This window comes from Medicago sativa, chromosome 4 (genome assembly GCF_051527215.1).
Source record: "Medicago sativa cultivar Bolivia chromosome 4, Bolivia_mono, whole genome shotgun sequence".
Lineage (NCBI taxonomy): Eukaryota > Viridiplantae > Streptophyta > Magnoliopsida > Fabales > Fabaceae > Medicago > Medicago sativa.
Window position 1 is genome coordinate 69,263,948 of NC_140752.1, and position 15,925 is coordinate 69,279,872.

The 15,925-nt window shown below is 32.4% G+C and overlaps 4 protein-coding genes and 1 pseudogene across 4 annotated transcripts; 1 reads left to right on the top strand and 4 right to left on the bottom strand.

Moving 5' to 3' along the window:
• Nucleotides 1-753: 753 nt before the first annotated feature.
• LOC146931239 (uncharacterized) lies at nucleotides 754-4,263 on the bottom strand. The gene is made up of 3 exons (XM_085702721.1): nucleotides 4,123-4,263; nucleotides 1,590-1,940; nucleotides 754-1,495 (listed from the first exon to the last, which is right to left on the bottom strand). Exons 2-3 carry the CDS (start codon nucleotides 1,938-1,940, stop codon nucleotides 857-859), a joined length of 990 nt encoding a protein of 329 aa, XP_085558847.1. The 5' UTR covers nucleotides 4,123-4,263; the 3' UTR covers nucleotides 754-856.
• Nucleotides 2,040-4,261, bottom strand: LOC146931240 (uncharacterized). The gene is made up of 3 exons (XM_085702720.1): nucleotides 4,123-4,261; nucleotides 2,681-3,453; nucleotides 2,040-2,599 (listed from the first exon to the last, which is right to left on the bottom strand). The coding sequence occupies exons 1-3, from the start codon at nucleotides 4,185-4,187 to the stop codon at nucleotides 2,148-2,150; spliced, it is 1,290 nt and encodes a 429-aa protein (XP_085558846.1). The 5' UTR covers nucleotides 4,188-4,261; the 3' UTR covers nucleotides 2,040-2,147.
• Nucleotides 4,264-8,650: 4,387 nt separating the features above from the next.
• On the bottom strand, nucleotides 8,651-10,534 carry LOC146931241 (cysteine protease RD19A-like). Its single transcript, XM_085702723.1, has 3 exons — nucleotides 9,705-10,534; nucleotides 9,343-9,613; nucleotides 8,651-9,246 (listed from the first exon to the last, which is right to left on the bottom strand). Exons 1-3 carry the CDS (start codon nucleotides 10,173-10,175, stop codon nucleotides 8,975-8,977), a joined length of 1,014 nt encoding a protein of 337 aa, XP_085558849.1. The 5' UTR covers nucleotides 10,176-10,534; the 3' UTR covers nucleotides 8,651-8,974.
• A 2,763-nt stretch (nucleotides 10,535-13,297) lies between these two features.
• On the bottom strand, nucleotides 13,298-13,861 carry LOC146931242 (auxin-induced protein 6B-like; annotated as a pseudogene).
• Nucleotides 13,862-14,555: 694 nt separating this feature from the next.
• LOC146931243 (auxin-induced protein X10A-like) lies at nucleotides 14,556-14,969 on the top strand. Its single transcript, XM_085702724.1, has one exon. It carries the CDS (start codon nucleotides 14,556-14,558, stop codon nucleotides 14,826-14,828), a length of 273 nt encoding a protein of 90 aa, XP_085558850.1. The 3' UTR covers nucleotides 14,829-14,969.
• Nucleotides 14,970-15,925: the final 956 nt, after the last annotated feature.

Consider the following 15,925-nt stretch of genomic DNA (forward strand, 5'->3'; position numbering starts at 1 on the left):
ACAAAATTGCAGATCCGACAGCAAAAACAAGGCTGAACCTACACTGCTCTTTATGTCATCAATGATTTGAAATCAGCCCCTAACAATAAGCTGCAAGCTTCAGTTTCACATGAAGCTTCAAGTAATGATAGAATCTTATAACAGTTTCTGAATAACCCTATCAACATTATAAACCACAATACAACAGTGCTAAAAAGAGACACTAGAACATCATAAAATACTCTCTGCAGCAAACAAACATCAACAAAAACCACAATACAACAGTGCTAAAAAGAACACATGGCAGCAACAAAAAAAAAATGCAATTAAAGCAAAAGCAAAGTTGGTACATAACTGAAATGAAACCAGAAAGCCTTCACAGACACAAATTTCCTATAGCCAACTCAGAACCTGCACAAACCACTCTGATCTAATTTCCAATTCTGCCAAAGAGTGACAACAAAAATTATAAACCAGGTAATTGAATAAATTTTACTACAGCCACAACCTGTTGAAATAACACTAGCCACCACTGATGTTACACATAAACTTAGAATCAGTTATGTCCCCATCTTCACTATTAAAGAAGATTGCAAAATCCACAAGAACAAACTAAAAAATGACACTAAAAACTAGCTACAACATTATGCATAAACTGAAACCAATATGAGACCAGCAAAATCACTTTTTCAAAAATAAATCAAAAGTTGCACTAGTAACATATCCAATAGAGTAAATAAATTTAAAGCATAATCGAAGTCATTGCACAACTAATAAAGACCATAATAACGGATACAACTAAATAATAAAAGGAATTAAAGACAGTGGCTACTGAGTTTTTTTTACGAAATTCGAAAAGCATTGAACATTCTAAATTCTACCTAGAACCATTGTTACTCAAAACAATGTCCACAAACCGCTTCCTCAATCCAGGAGTATCCATTGTGAAAAAATAGTCGCAAAGGTTATTGTCTTTGGTGATAAGCATACCAGCCATTACCACTTCTGCATCGGATAATCCTTCAATTTCTTTTAAAATAGAGACAATCTGGTTCCTCCTATCAGCTGTGTGTTTTTCGTGCACAAAACAAGAAGTAAAGACTTGTTTCATATTCTCAACACCATTAGCATAAATCTCACCCAATTTGTTCAATGAATTTGACATGCTATCAGAAGCATCATCATTATACTTTACCCTTTTTCCCCCACGCTTTCCGGTCCTATGATTAGTAGAATCACGTGGAGGTTGGTTTGTTGGATTTGATCCCAGAGCAATAGTGTTAGCTGTGGGTGTTTCTGGCACCTGCGACTCAAAATTCTCATCATCATCATCATTCAAATTAATTCCTGATCCGCCTTCTTGTGTTGATTGAAAATTTTCCCTCTCCATCTCAGTAGGCATATCACCAATGTCTTCTGATACATTACCAGATGCTTTATCTTTTCCAAATACAGTATCCAAGCTCTTATAGTGTGGAAATGGTTTTCCAAACAAGCCAATTGCGGTAGGGTGAGACTGCGTTAAAGGAAAAAGTGTTTAGAAATATAAATTTGATGCAAAAAAAATTATCATGAATTTATCAATTGTGGAATAGTATGTTTTATATTACCTTGCACCATTGACGATAAATCTCCTTCTCTACTACAATCATCTTTTCAGCATCATTCCACCCAAAACCACTTGCACCTGGACCCAACATATCTTTGATTGCAGAATATTGTCTTTTAAGCAGTTTCACTCTTGATTCAATATGTGGGTTAGCTTTTAGTGTGCAACCTGGGAATTTGTTGTGAATATATTTCTCCAATGCTTTAGTATACCCAGGTTTAAATGAGTTTGCATCAGCCTTCCAACCCTCGTCCACTAATTTCAACAAACCTTCCACTAATACTCCATCTTCTTCAGGAGTCCATTGTCGCTTTGTGCTTCTTACATTTTGATTTTCAGACGACCCGTCCATCTATTAAACAACTCAACAAGTGCGTGCATGTCAAAATATATAAGAACAAAAAATAAATAAAATCATATTAAAAGCACATATTTTACAAATAAAAACTCATAAAAAGAAACAGATTTGATTAATGAACCTTTTAAATCAAACTCAACAGTACATTGAAAGTAAAAATTACAATCAAATTGAAATGTCAAATAAAAAACATGAAAATTTTCAATGATTTCCACCTCTCCACCTATTAAATATATCTAATGAAAAACTATCTCTCCATTGACTCCATGTCGTGCTTGGCTCCACCGTAGTTATCATGTCACCGGACATGACTTCATCAGAGAAGTCATCATCTCCTAAATTCAATTCCAAAGGATCCAATGTCATTTCTTTGCGAATATGATTATGTAGAAGACAACAAGCTGCTATTATTCTTCCTTGAGTTTTTACAGGATAAAATGACTTCTCTCTCAATATAGCCCAACGTCCTTTCAAAAGTCCAAAACATCTTTCTATTACATTCCTAGCTGAAGAATGTTTCATATTGAAAAATTCTTTAGGGGTAGATGGTTGTAATCCATTCCTCCACTCACTAAGGTGATACCTTTGACCTCTATAAGGAGTAAGAAATCCTTCTCCATTCATGTATCCAGCATCACATAAATAATAATACCCTATCATAAATAAAACTGAAGTTAAAATCCATAAACTATGCAAGACATGTTTTATTTTTATATTAATTTATACTATTGTACCTTGAGGAACCTTTAAACCATTTGGTCGAGAAATAGCATCTCTAAGGACTCTAGAGTCAGCAGCTGATCCCTCCCAACCAGGCAAGACATATATGAATTGTAAATCTGGTGAGCATACACCTAACACATTTGTAGCTATCTCACCCTTCCTTGTTCTATATCTACTTTTGTCAGCTTCCGGCACATTGACCTTGATGTAAGTGCCATCAAGAGCTCCTAAACAATTTTTAAAGTATTTCCATCGTTCGTCTGTGTTGCCCTCCAAAATTGGTTTAGGTTGTTTTAACAATTCTTTATGACACTTCAAAACTGCCAATAATACATTACTGAAATGCCTACTAATCGTTTCACCAGACCTAACAAATTGTCTTCTAATCATTCTATTCTTAACATGATGTGCCAATATATGTAAAAACATGGCCACCAACTCCTCCACACACATGTGTCGAGTAGGAAGCAATCCACCAATAACTTGCAACATGTCACATAGTTTATGGAAAGCAGCTCTATCCATCCTTGTATTTTCAATGCAAGCCAAATCACTTATGTAAATAATTCTACGAAAATGGACTTCTCTAATTAAACTTCTTTCATAAAAATCCCATGACCTTTTTCGCTTTTTTGAACGCTTACTTAACTCAAGGTAGCATAACACAATTGTCATCAGCATAAAGTAATTCAACATCTCCATATATATCATAAACATTGCTATAATTTTTTTCTTCCTTTCACGTATTTCCATCAAATGTGTCATGATTAAAAACAAAAAATTGCTGCACGTCATAATACTATATTAGAAACATAGGAATTACATCATATATAACATTCTAAACAGAGCACTAACATCCAAATATATAGTGATTCCAAATTTGACAAATCTCACTTTCTTAGATAATATTTCACACTTGGGAATATCATATATGGATAATATTAAGAAGTATAAAAGTTGAAAAAAAATGCTATATGCTTAATTTTCAGAATCAGAGTTCTATATACTTAACGATTGGGATTATGAGCACTTTCATACTCCACATACATATATAATAACTATTTTCTTTTTTCACTTATTTTATAGGAGTTAAATTCTGATATATATACTTCATAGTTAATACACTTTAAAATCTACAATTTAAAATTCTGATACATAATTTTCTCGTACTAGCATTTTATTTGAGTATTAAATCTACAATTTAAAACAATTGAATCTGTGCATGACTAATTCATTAAGTAACAAAGCTGGGTTAAAATTCTCACAAAAAAAGAACAAAAAGCAAACAGATAAATGACGCGACATCAGAGGCAATAAGCAAGCAGAGAAATGACAAATTCATTTAGTAACAAAGCAATAAGCAGCATCAGAAGATAAAAAAAAACAGAGAAATGATATAAATCACCAAATCTATGTTGAGTAATGGAAGAATTAAAATGAAATTAGATGGTACCTTGAAGAGAAGAGTGAAATCCAAAACCCAAACAACAAGAAGTTGATGAACACTACAAAGATCATGGGTTTCTTTTTTTATAGAAGATCATGGGTGAAAAAATTAGCGGGAATAGCAGAGAAAAATTTAGCGGGAATGGCAAGGGCAAATATGGTATTTTATTCAAGATCATGGGTTTCATTTCCTGGGAATAAAACTTTCCCAAGCTATCTCATGGGAATAAAAGGGATGGAAAAAAGGGTGAACGTGGGGAAGAAATGGGGGAAAACGTGGGTAGATGGCTTTCCTGGGAAAATTGTATTCCTGGACATATTTGTGTGGTTCCCACTTACCAAACAAAGGAATGTTGAATTCCAGCCTTAGATTCCTTGGAATTATTTTTGTTACCCTCAAACAAACACCCCCAGTGTGGTGTCTCACTCATTTGTATGGATGCTCTGGCCTAATTGTGGGTAGTCCCACGGGCTTCCCCAGACCCAAGAGCGAGAGCGAGGTGGTACTTTTGATGTTTATCTTCTCACTATTGAAGATGGTATTTTTTTAAGTTAAGGCTATTGCTGGTGGTACATCTCTTGGTGGTGAAGATATTGATAATAGAATGGTTAGTCATTTTGTTCGAGAGTTTAAGAGAAAGAACAAGAACTCTTTATGAAGGTGTTGATTTTGCACAAACTGCCATTGAAGTTGATTCTCTTTATGAAGGTGTTGATTTTTACACCAAAATTACTCGTGCAAAGTTTGAAGAACTTAACATGGATATGTTCCGAAAGTGTATGGAGCATGTGGACAAATGTTTGAGAAAAGTTGGACAAGAACTTTGTTGTTCTTGTTGGTGGTTCAAATAGGATTCCTAATTCATTTCAATTTTATTCTTTTAATTCTTTTCTTTAACTTAATTAGTTTTTTAAAATTTTTATAAATGACATGAAAGTGTTATTAATGACATGAGAACTGAATTAGCCAACCCACACTAACACATCGTTAATGAGAGCGACAAATCACCAAATGTGATGGAAGACTAAAACTAACCCAAGGAAGGCAAAACAAGGGGACTAGAATGGTAGTTTCAAAAATGAGGCTAAAATTTTGATTAAGTTAAAATAAGAAGACCAAAATTTCATTTAAGCCTTTTTTTTTTTGACAAAATTTAAGCCTTATATACTGGAGAAAGTTAGATCAAAATAAATAAATGTATTTAGTTCAAAATTTGATCAAATACTTATTGATATAATTTTTTTTTTCCTTATATATAGAACCAAAGGAGGAATTATACAAATTTTGATGGTACCACACCGCTTAAATATAAGGTTATAACTTATGATATTTTCTACCATCATTCTTTCATATCTGTTGTTTGGTTGGGTGATCGATCTTTATCCCTATAAGCAAAACTAATTTAAAAAATTTCTTTTAAAACAAATATTTTCTCTCTAAAAAATGTTTTATGAAAAATTATAGGTTACTTTTAAGAAATTATGGATAAGTTACTCACAATCAATTAAACTAAACATACTCCACTAACTTTGTTTTTAGAACTTTTATGTTTGATATAGTTAGTGGAGTACATCTGCCGGGTTTTTGTTTGATTGTGGATACATACTCACAATTTTCTAAAGATAACTTCGGTCTCAATTTATTTTTTTTATTTAACAAAATTATTTTACAATAATATGGATATACAATTAAGAGAACATTAAGACGTGTTGTGGTTTCTTAAAAAAAAATAGTAAAAAATATGTGTTAGTGTTTGACTTTTGGGTAGTGCATAATAAATACTTTTTGGCATAGTGGATTTTTTTGTTTCTTTATCAGGCATTATTAAAATTCTTAGTTATTTTTTGGATTTTACTCCATCTTGACTTTTTTCTCCTTAAAATAGGTTGTCCTTAATTGTTTTATAAAAAAAATAAAGGTTGTACTCAATTGATTGCAGTGTGCGAGCATGTGGTGGAAAGCTAAGAAGCATAACTACAACTTTTGTGTTGGACGTGAAGCCCGATATAGACGATTTGATCGTCAAAATGCAAATTATTGTAGTCGAGGAATTTTTTGTGGGTTGACTCATTTACTCATGTAATTAGTTGTTGTTATTAGACTAACTAACATCTTTAGAGCCACCCTCTTGGTTAGACCTTCTCACTAACCTAGGTTAACCTATAAAGAGATTATAAATATAGTATTATGTTTGCATAATCGTTTTAGGTATTGATGCTTAATCATATATAACTCATTTTTGCACTTTAGTTTACTGTAAGATATTGGATATTTTGAAGTAAATTTAAACGCTTGTTTTGATTTATTTTGTATGGATTCATAGCATTTAGAACACTTAGTTGTAAGTTTGATTGAACTTGATAGATTAATATTGGTTTCGTCACGCTTGTTTCATAATCATAGTTAATTCGATTTTGTAATGATTAATCCAATAGGGATTCTTATAAAGTTAATCGATGTTTAATTGGTTAATTTTATAATCATGCAAGATAATAGTTATGAAACAAATACTATATGTATATGTCCTCATGAGCTTAACTCAACTGGTAATGATAGTGCATTATATATGTAAGGTTCGGCGTTCAAATCCCGACCACCACCCAAAAAAATATTATATGTCTACATGATAACTAGTAAATAGAGAAATCTATGTCTAAAATCTATGATATATATATATATATATATATATATATATATATATATATATATATATATAGAAAACTACCTTTTTCACCACTTTTGAGCTGGATTTTTCTTTTTAAAAATACCCTCAATTCTCAATACAAATAACACATGTAACAAATAGATAAGAATAAATTTAAATATTAAAACAAATGTAACAAACACGATATGAATATATTTTTTTCCTTTATAATTTAAAAAGTGTAACAAATTAGATGAGTATATTTATACTTACTTTTTCATCATTCCAATTATACTCTTAAACAACTTTTTCTATAATAAAATTGTTGTTGGTGTCATTGAAAAAAATTAGATTATATTTTTTTGTTATATTGTATTATTGTCGATGTCGTTGAAATAGATAATCATGGTTAATTTGATTTTTTATAACTTCAAAGCAATAAACATTTATATTTTTTTAAGTTTTAATCAAAATTTCATACAAAAAAACACCGTTCATAATTTTCAAACGTTAACGCAATAAAAAGAGCGGAAAGACGGGCACTCAAGTGCCCGTCTTTTTGCTAGTTAGAGATTAGAGAATACCACAAATTTTGGCAGTATCCTATGTCCCTAATTGAGTTAATACTACTGTTACTTGGAAATCGGTAGACATGTTGGTAACCTGAATTTGGTATCAAAGAAGGCTATTGTAGAGTGAATTTGGTTTCTTGAAATCCATAATTAGAAAATAGAATAATAAAATATGATAAGTACAAACTGATCATTGAATTTTGGAAATTTAGAGGTATATCTAAAATTTCAGTAGACAAAAGTTAGAGAGTAGAAAAGATACAGTCATGGACTATAGATAAACCATGCATCAAAGATAGCAAAACAAAAGATTTTGCTATAGACTGATAATGTGTTATTCAAGGGATTAACTAACCTCAATTCTAAGTCATTGTTATTGTGCAGCTCCCTATGAAGGGAAGCTACCTCGTGTATGATTGGGACTTTGACACTCCAAATCTTAAATCTCTTATATGTATCAAAACAATGGGAAATGTTAACGAGTGCCCCGGGACACTCTTTAAGAGCCTAAAGTAGTAACTTTCTTTGAAAACTTATGTATTTAATACAGTAGAAACACTTTAAATTAATACTCGGTAAATTAATAAACTCTCTAAAATAATAAATTTGTCCGGTCCCGACTTGGGCTAATGTAAAAAATTGAAAAACTCGATAAAATAATAAGATAATAATTTTTTAGGATATCCCTTTATAATTTTCAGTCCCAAGAAAATCATAAATTAATAATTCATAGAAACTGAACAAAATATATTACACTCTATTGAAATATGATTCAATAGTTGTCTGTTTTCCTTTAAGTTCAAAAGTCATTATTGATTTCCAATGCATATGAACACAGTAGTTACTAATTTACGTTGAGTCTCAAGGTTCGCTGCAACGTAATTCTAAGAGGCATAGACTAATTTGCCTTTTTGTTTAGTATGTACAGTATAATTACTTAAAAACTCTTTAAATTAATAATTATTAATTTATCGATAAATTAATAACTCTCTAAATTAATAAATTTCTCATGTCTTGACATTATTAATTTATACAGTTTTAACTGTACATTGAAAATTGAATTGTTTGACTTTTTTAAAGAATAACTTCCTAGTTTAGAATGCTTAAAGAGTGCCCCCGGGACACTCTTTAAGAGCCTAAAGTAGTAACTTTCTTTGAAAACTTATGTATACTAAGGTTCTGCCCTTGCTGGGATTCATGGGAACTATTCGTGTTTTGAAATTTATCAGAACATCAAGTCTATTTTTTCTTATACTAAGGTCGGACTACAAGGAAGAGTGAACATTCTAACATAGAAACAAAAGGTAAACATAGGAGCTGCTTTAAAAGTGAAATTCATTGTTATTATTCATCAAACAAAGAATGCATTCTCAAAATTTATCATTCAAGAATGCATTCTCAAAATTTATCATTCTTTTGATAATTACATTTCCTATCCCTGTAGGGTCTTTACAATTTGATAAGATGTCTCATGTTCAAAATGGATCTAGTAAACAGTAAACTATGTCAGTCTCGTACAATAGTGTGAGCTTTACAAGCGGGGCAGTATGTGCCGGAAGACATCTTCGGTGCAAGAAATAGCGAGGCCAACCATTGGATGGCCATATCCAACAAGTCTTGAAATGAAGGTTGTTTCAATCTGTCACTGAGTAGTAGTGTCAGCAGCAGCCACAGTAGAAACCATTGAGTCCACTCCACAGATATTTCGTCCCCTGCAAATTTTGTAGTATCCTTTCTCTCCCCAGGTTTCACCCCACGAGTTTTTAACGATCCAATACGGCTTCTCCTTCATATCAGCTCCAGCTCCTGAACCATACCCCACAAGCAAAACTCCATGATCTAATTTCCTAGAACATATGTATGGACATGATATGCCTCCAACATATGTTTGCATGTATACTGCATTAATTGCAACTGCATATGTGAACATTGAATTAGATAATTATAAGTAAAATAATAGTAATAAAAAATTACAATTCAAATTGAAGGGACTTGTAAAGTATTAATCACCTGCAAGAGGTCCATGTTTAACAAGATTGGCAGCAATTTGATCGTCATCGACTGAAACAGAACTAAAATTTGCCGCCACCGATCGTGCCATGTTTGTCTTGTAATAAGTATAGTCTTCCACTCGCATGAGACCACCAGATTTTTGAATGTACTCATGATCACAGTCAACGTGCTGTTGCTCACTAAGAGTGACAAGCTCTCCGGTAGAGAGGAAGTGAGCACCTTCAAGTGCACCAATGGTGCTGAAACTCCAACTCGAACCACACAAACCCTAATTCATAATTACAAACCCAAAATCAAAATTTAAAAAATTTAAACAAATAACAACAACAATAATAACCATAATTAGAAACAATATATACCTGATTCCAAACAGGGGTAACCGCTCCTTTTTCTCGCCAATCAAAATCACGAGGAAGGTTCTCGGTGGAAAGAATAGGTGCAGCTTTTGCATGTCTCGGTAACCCTACTCCTTTTAATCCCAAGATGCTATTACGAAACTCTCTCGGAGTAAGATCGGAGAATCTCGTAACACCGTGAGTTGCAGAAGGATCCATTATGCCATGTCTCTTAGCACGGTGAAGGTTAGACTTGAAGACGTTGAACCTATAATCATGTTCTTCTTTGGAGGAATAAACCTTACCAAACCTATGTTTGAATTCATTAAATTGATACTCAGCTCCTAATCGCACTCCACCCTTGTCGACCACCTGCTGGATTATTGGATCTTCTCCGACGTTTGGCGTCGAGAATGCCGAGACGGAGAATGCCGAGACGACAGAGAAGAACAGGAAAAGGACAGAGAACAGCATGAGAGTTTTGTTATGATTCATCACGACTTCTTCTTTCTGAATTGATCGTAGTATGGTATGTTATGATATATGTTAAGTTGGGTGGTGAGTGAGTCTTTATTTACGATTACGGATAAAAAGGGGATAATAATGAGTGATAACAAATAGATGCATGACACGTGGAATTAGTTTTCTGTTAGAGGAAATTGATAGTTAGGATATTTCTAGGTTGTTGCTTCATGTCGGTGTCATGTGAATAAACTTCCTTATGGGCTTTTAGGTTGCGAATTTAGCTTTGATAACAAAGAGATGCATGATACTGATAATTAGGATTTTTCTAGGATATTTTAAGGAAAATTATATGCTGAAGTCATGAGAATGACTTTTTGATGAAGTTAATCCTATGGCTAACCATTGATCATTTGTGTATTTAATTCATGACACTTCAATTTATATGGTATATTGTATATTTGCTCATACGGTGTGTCATTATATCTTTATTTATTGTAATTGTGTCCCTGATTAAATCAAAATTAAACATTTTTATTGTATCCAAAACAAAACAAAAAATTACGATTTTAGTTATGTTCAAATCAACGACTTGAAAGTACGTTATTAATTTTACGATTTGTTCATGTTCATCATTTGCTTTCATCTCTGAGCTTGTTCATCTTCATCATCAGTTCCTTTCATCTCTGAGCTTTTTATCTCCTTTAACTTTTCATCATCAAAATCGTAAATCTTTTGAATCCATTTCATATGCAAATCATACTCGTTCCAAACCTTCGAAGTCGTTCTTTAGGATTCGCAAATCATACCAGTAACCATCAAAATCGTTCTTTAGGGTTCGTAAATCTTCGAATCCCTTTCATTCATATGCTCCACCACCAACCATACCTTTAATCATCGCTTCTGTCCTTTGGTTTCGAACCTTAAAGAACGTTTCATCCGCTCGTTCTTCGCAGCTACTTCGGAACCGAATTATTCGCACAACATAAGATATAAGATTGATTGTTGTTATGTTTATTAACCACAATTTTTCAAAAAAAATCATTTTCTTGACTACACCATACAAGCACCCTTATTTTAAAAATATAAGAATATCAATATGACTATTATTTCTGTCATGTAACTATACTGAATTGAATGGTTAGGTGAAAACAACTATAAATACATTCATCTCAAATTAACCATTAACCGTATAAATTAATTACATAAAAATAATCACATTAGATGATAACTATATGAAACACATATAGTTATATTAAAATTATTATGAAAATAAATAAAAAGGTATTAATTTAAAATTTATAGTGGTATAATTCAATATCTATTGTTTTAGAACTACATATTATTTCTCTAAATAAATAAAAATTATACATATTTTAAATTTCTCAAGTTTCCATCAAAAATATCCTAAAATAATTTTATATAATTTAGTTTTCATTAATCGTTTATTAAAATTATCAAAATTAGAATTTAATTTGAAAATAAAAGAGGAACATGAGTGGGAGTAGAGACATCAATTTATATCTGTAGGTGGTGATTATGAAGGGGACTATCTCATTTGGGGCTCCGAAGACGGAAAATGATTCTTGGTGAGGATGGAAACGGGAGATAAAGTCCCCTAGAGGGTATTTAGATATGACGATGAGATCTTACTCTCCTCCATATAGGTACCTTGTCCAATCTAGAAACGTCTTATGACTATAAATAGTCTTGTCTCTTTTAATATTATCATTCATTCTTCACTTTTTATTCCCGCTACAAATTTCTTTCTTAAATTTAATTTTGAGAGTGGGTTATGATATCAGGATCACCGTTCACCACTCATATTATCTTCAAAATTGGTTTTTACGTGGAGATAGTACGGTGGTCAACACATACTTTTGTATCGATTACAATATGATTTATGGGTTTAAGTTAATTTCGGGTTGTAGTCTGAAAATAGCCAAAAAGCAGTTCATATTATATAACCTTAACGGGGGTATTTTTGGAATTTAGTAGAGAACATGAGAAGAGAGTATGGTGGAAAAAGAAATTGTCCCCACTTTTTAGGATGTAGTTCACTTAGATAAAAATGAATTTACATCGACATTTTAATTAAATATATAAACTAGTAAAAGGCTTGTGCAAAGTGGCGTAACATTTCGGTAAATATATAAAACAAGTATTCTATGTTTTAAATTATATGTCACTTTAGCCAATTCACGTAAATTAAGAAATGTAGCTATTTTACAAAAAAAAAATGTCCTTCATTAATGATATGGAAAACATAAATTAGAAAGAATTAAAAAAAAGATAATGTAATGAGTAGTAAATGAAAAAATAAGAAAATAAGCATTGTTTTGTCAAAAAAGAAAATAAGCATTGACAATTTTTTTTTTTTTTGCTAAGCCAGGAGAATAGACAGACATCAAGAAGAGTCGTCGACATCCCAACTAGGTTGACACCCCGAAAACACTCATATCCTCTACCACCAAACTCAAAAAAATTTATTAAAAAAATAGAAAAAGTTATATACAAACGGGGAACTAGACCAAAACCCTCACACAAAAAAAGGAAGCAAAAATAAAAACATCTACGCGGATATATAATTAAGCAAGCCAACTTTATCCCTAAAGAAATCCCCGCGAACATCTTGCGGCAACTCAGAAAGCCAAACTGCACCCTGAAGAGAGTGCCCCATATTCACAAGCTTGTCAACACGAGTGCCCCATATTCACAAGCTTGTCAGCACAACAGTTGCCTTCCTGATAGATATGCAAAGATATAATCTGAACACCTAGCCAATGCGCATTATGCCACCTGTTTCGAAGGGAATAATTAACCTCAATACTAAGTCACTGTTGATGTGCACCAGCCTGTGAAGGGAAGGTACCTCTTAAACACAAATTTCTTATCTATTTTTATGTAGTTTATTAGACTTTTTTTTTTCTTTTCAAATCTATCATTTCATGTTTTGTCCTATAAAAAAATATTAAGGCCCTGCCCTTGGTGGGAATCACCTGTATTATTCTTGCTTTACAATTATTCTCATAGCAAGTAACCTTGCTCATATTTCGCAAGCCCTAATTGCAGAGAAGATTGAATATTTTAACTTATAGACAAAAACAAAACAAAAGAACACGAAGGAGCTACTTGATAATCAAATTCATTGTCATCTTTCATCAAACAAAAAATGCATACTAAAAATTTATAATTCCTAATGTTAATTTCATGTCCTATTTCTTTAGGGTCTTTACAATTTGATAAGATGCGTCATGTACAAAAATGTATCTAATTAACTATGTCAGTCTCCTACAATTTTGTGAGCTTTATAGCTCATTCAAGCGAGAAGTTATGTGTTGGGAAGACACCTTAGGTACAAGGAATGGTGACACCACCCATTGGATGATCATATCCAAATTCTTCTTGAGTTTGACTCAGCAAGTCTTGAAACGATGGTTGGTTCAAGTATGATATGGGGATCACAAACCTCTTCTGCTCCTCTCCTACATACACTGCAACATATCCCTTTCTCACTTCTACAGATTTTGGGGTTGGTTGTCTAGCCGCTACTGATGCCCTTAGAATAGTATGTAATTGAAAACCCATTGTTTGTGCTAGTGTGTGAGAAGGAAAACAAACTTAACTAAATACTTGAGGATGCCAACTTGTGTTGTTTATGAATGCAAGAGGAAGTGCATTTATAGATATTGAGGTTCTTTCGAAATTGAAACCCAATTCAAACATAAATTGAAATTGCTGTATGAAAGGGTAAAATAATAGAGTGCATAGGATGAGATATCGTGCAGTGTTTGTCATAGATTGTACCCCACCCTTTCAAACCATGTCTAATACAAGTGCAACTGCAAACTCTAATTTGTTCATGCATTAATTGGTACTTCATAATTTTGTAAACATGCCTTAGACATGTTTCTTCATTTTAATAATGTTGATGTCCAGCTGGTAAGTCATTATCTACTTCACATAGTTTTAGACATCAGATAAATAGAAATCATACATATATACACCATTCTATATGTTTGTGATTATACGTCTGTTTTATTGCAAGTGGTTCAATTATATATTTTCTGTCCTCTACGTAAGGAGGTGGGACATGCATTAACTATTATTATGACATTTGATGTAGAAAATTGAGAAATCATCTAAAACAACATTTCTCATCTAAAACAACACCATGTGATCTATTATATGCTCTTGTCTCCCTTAAGTTCAATGGATCCCAATGGCCCTCCGTCACTGATCTTTCAAGTTGCCGACTACTTGTTACATATCCATTAATCTATATATATTCATGACTGCAAGCATTTAGAACCAACACAAAATCATTCACAACGCAAAGCATTTGAGATTCAGAAACATTCATCTTATCTTTCATTTTTACACTAATATCTTCTTTTCACAAGTCATACAAGAATGGGTTTTCGTTTACCTGGTATCATTAGAAGGGCCTCAAAACAAGCATCTTCAAAAGGCATGGATGTGCCAAAGGGATACCTTGCAGTATATGTTGGAGAGGAAATGAAGCGGTTTGTGTTATCAATTTCTTTGTTGAACCAACCATTGTTTCAAGAATTGTTGAATCAAGCTGAGGAACAATTTGGATATGATCATCCAACGGGTGGTCTCACAATCCCTTGTAGAGAAGACGTTTTCTTAGATGTTACTTCTCGTTTAAATCTGTGCTAACCCTTCAGAAGGAGGAACTGACATAGATAATTTGAGGCAATTTTGTACACTAGGCTCTAACATTATTTAGGAAAATTTTCAATTAATTTGTATTACAAACTTATATGCATAAATATAATATAAAGAGACATTTATCTTTCATATGCTCATCTGGGTTATGCCTTTTAACTTTTCTTCCTATTCTATAATTCATGAAGAACACATTTTACCTATGAAAGAAGCAAAATGTTTTATTTCAAAACCATCTGGGAGCCTATGCTGTTTTTGGATCAGTGATAGTTTTGTTGGATTGTTAAGTAATGTCACGACCCGAAATTCACAATCGTGACCGGCGCACGAACTAGAACATCCTAGTCCGGCAAGCCTATTAACGACACTAGACAAACTATAATTTAAACAATTTCCAAATTGACTTTCACTTAAAATGATATCCACTGGAATTTCGACAGAGTATCCTCTGTATTTTGAATATTTTCCAAGATTTTTAATCTTGCTTATGAACCTGTATTCTCATCCAGAGTTCCAAAATGACATATTCGTATATTTGTACATCTGAAACTAAAACATTCTTAGACTCCAAATAGCTGCAGATAATCTGATTCAACATATACATAAACAAAAGAGACATCCATCAATGAAGCCTACCAAAAAGAGTTACGCGGCTGAACTCGAGTCCACTAGCAGCTTTCTACTTAGCTGCTTGGAAATCTGAAGAAAAAAAAATAGAAAATGAAAGAGTAAGTCACAAAGACTTAGTGAGAGACAACAACCACCACCACTAGAAGGGAAACACACAAGGGCACAATTATTTACTTTTCTCAATTCAAATTTTAATTCACAAAGTTATTAAACGTATAAAAATATAATAAACTCACAATTAAGTGTACCGTGAAAATTCAGAAATCTTTATAAATTTATCAAACAAATAAGACTATACCAAAATTCCAATGTCGTAAAGAAGTGAACCCAAATCCACAACTTCAAAGAAAATATAGAAATCGCATCTAATGAAAAAGGAATCGAAATAATCAAATCCAATTGGAATATAAAACCAAATTCCATTTAATAATACCAAAATAATCAACTTTAAAGAAAGT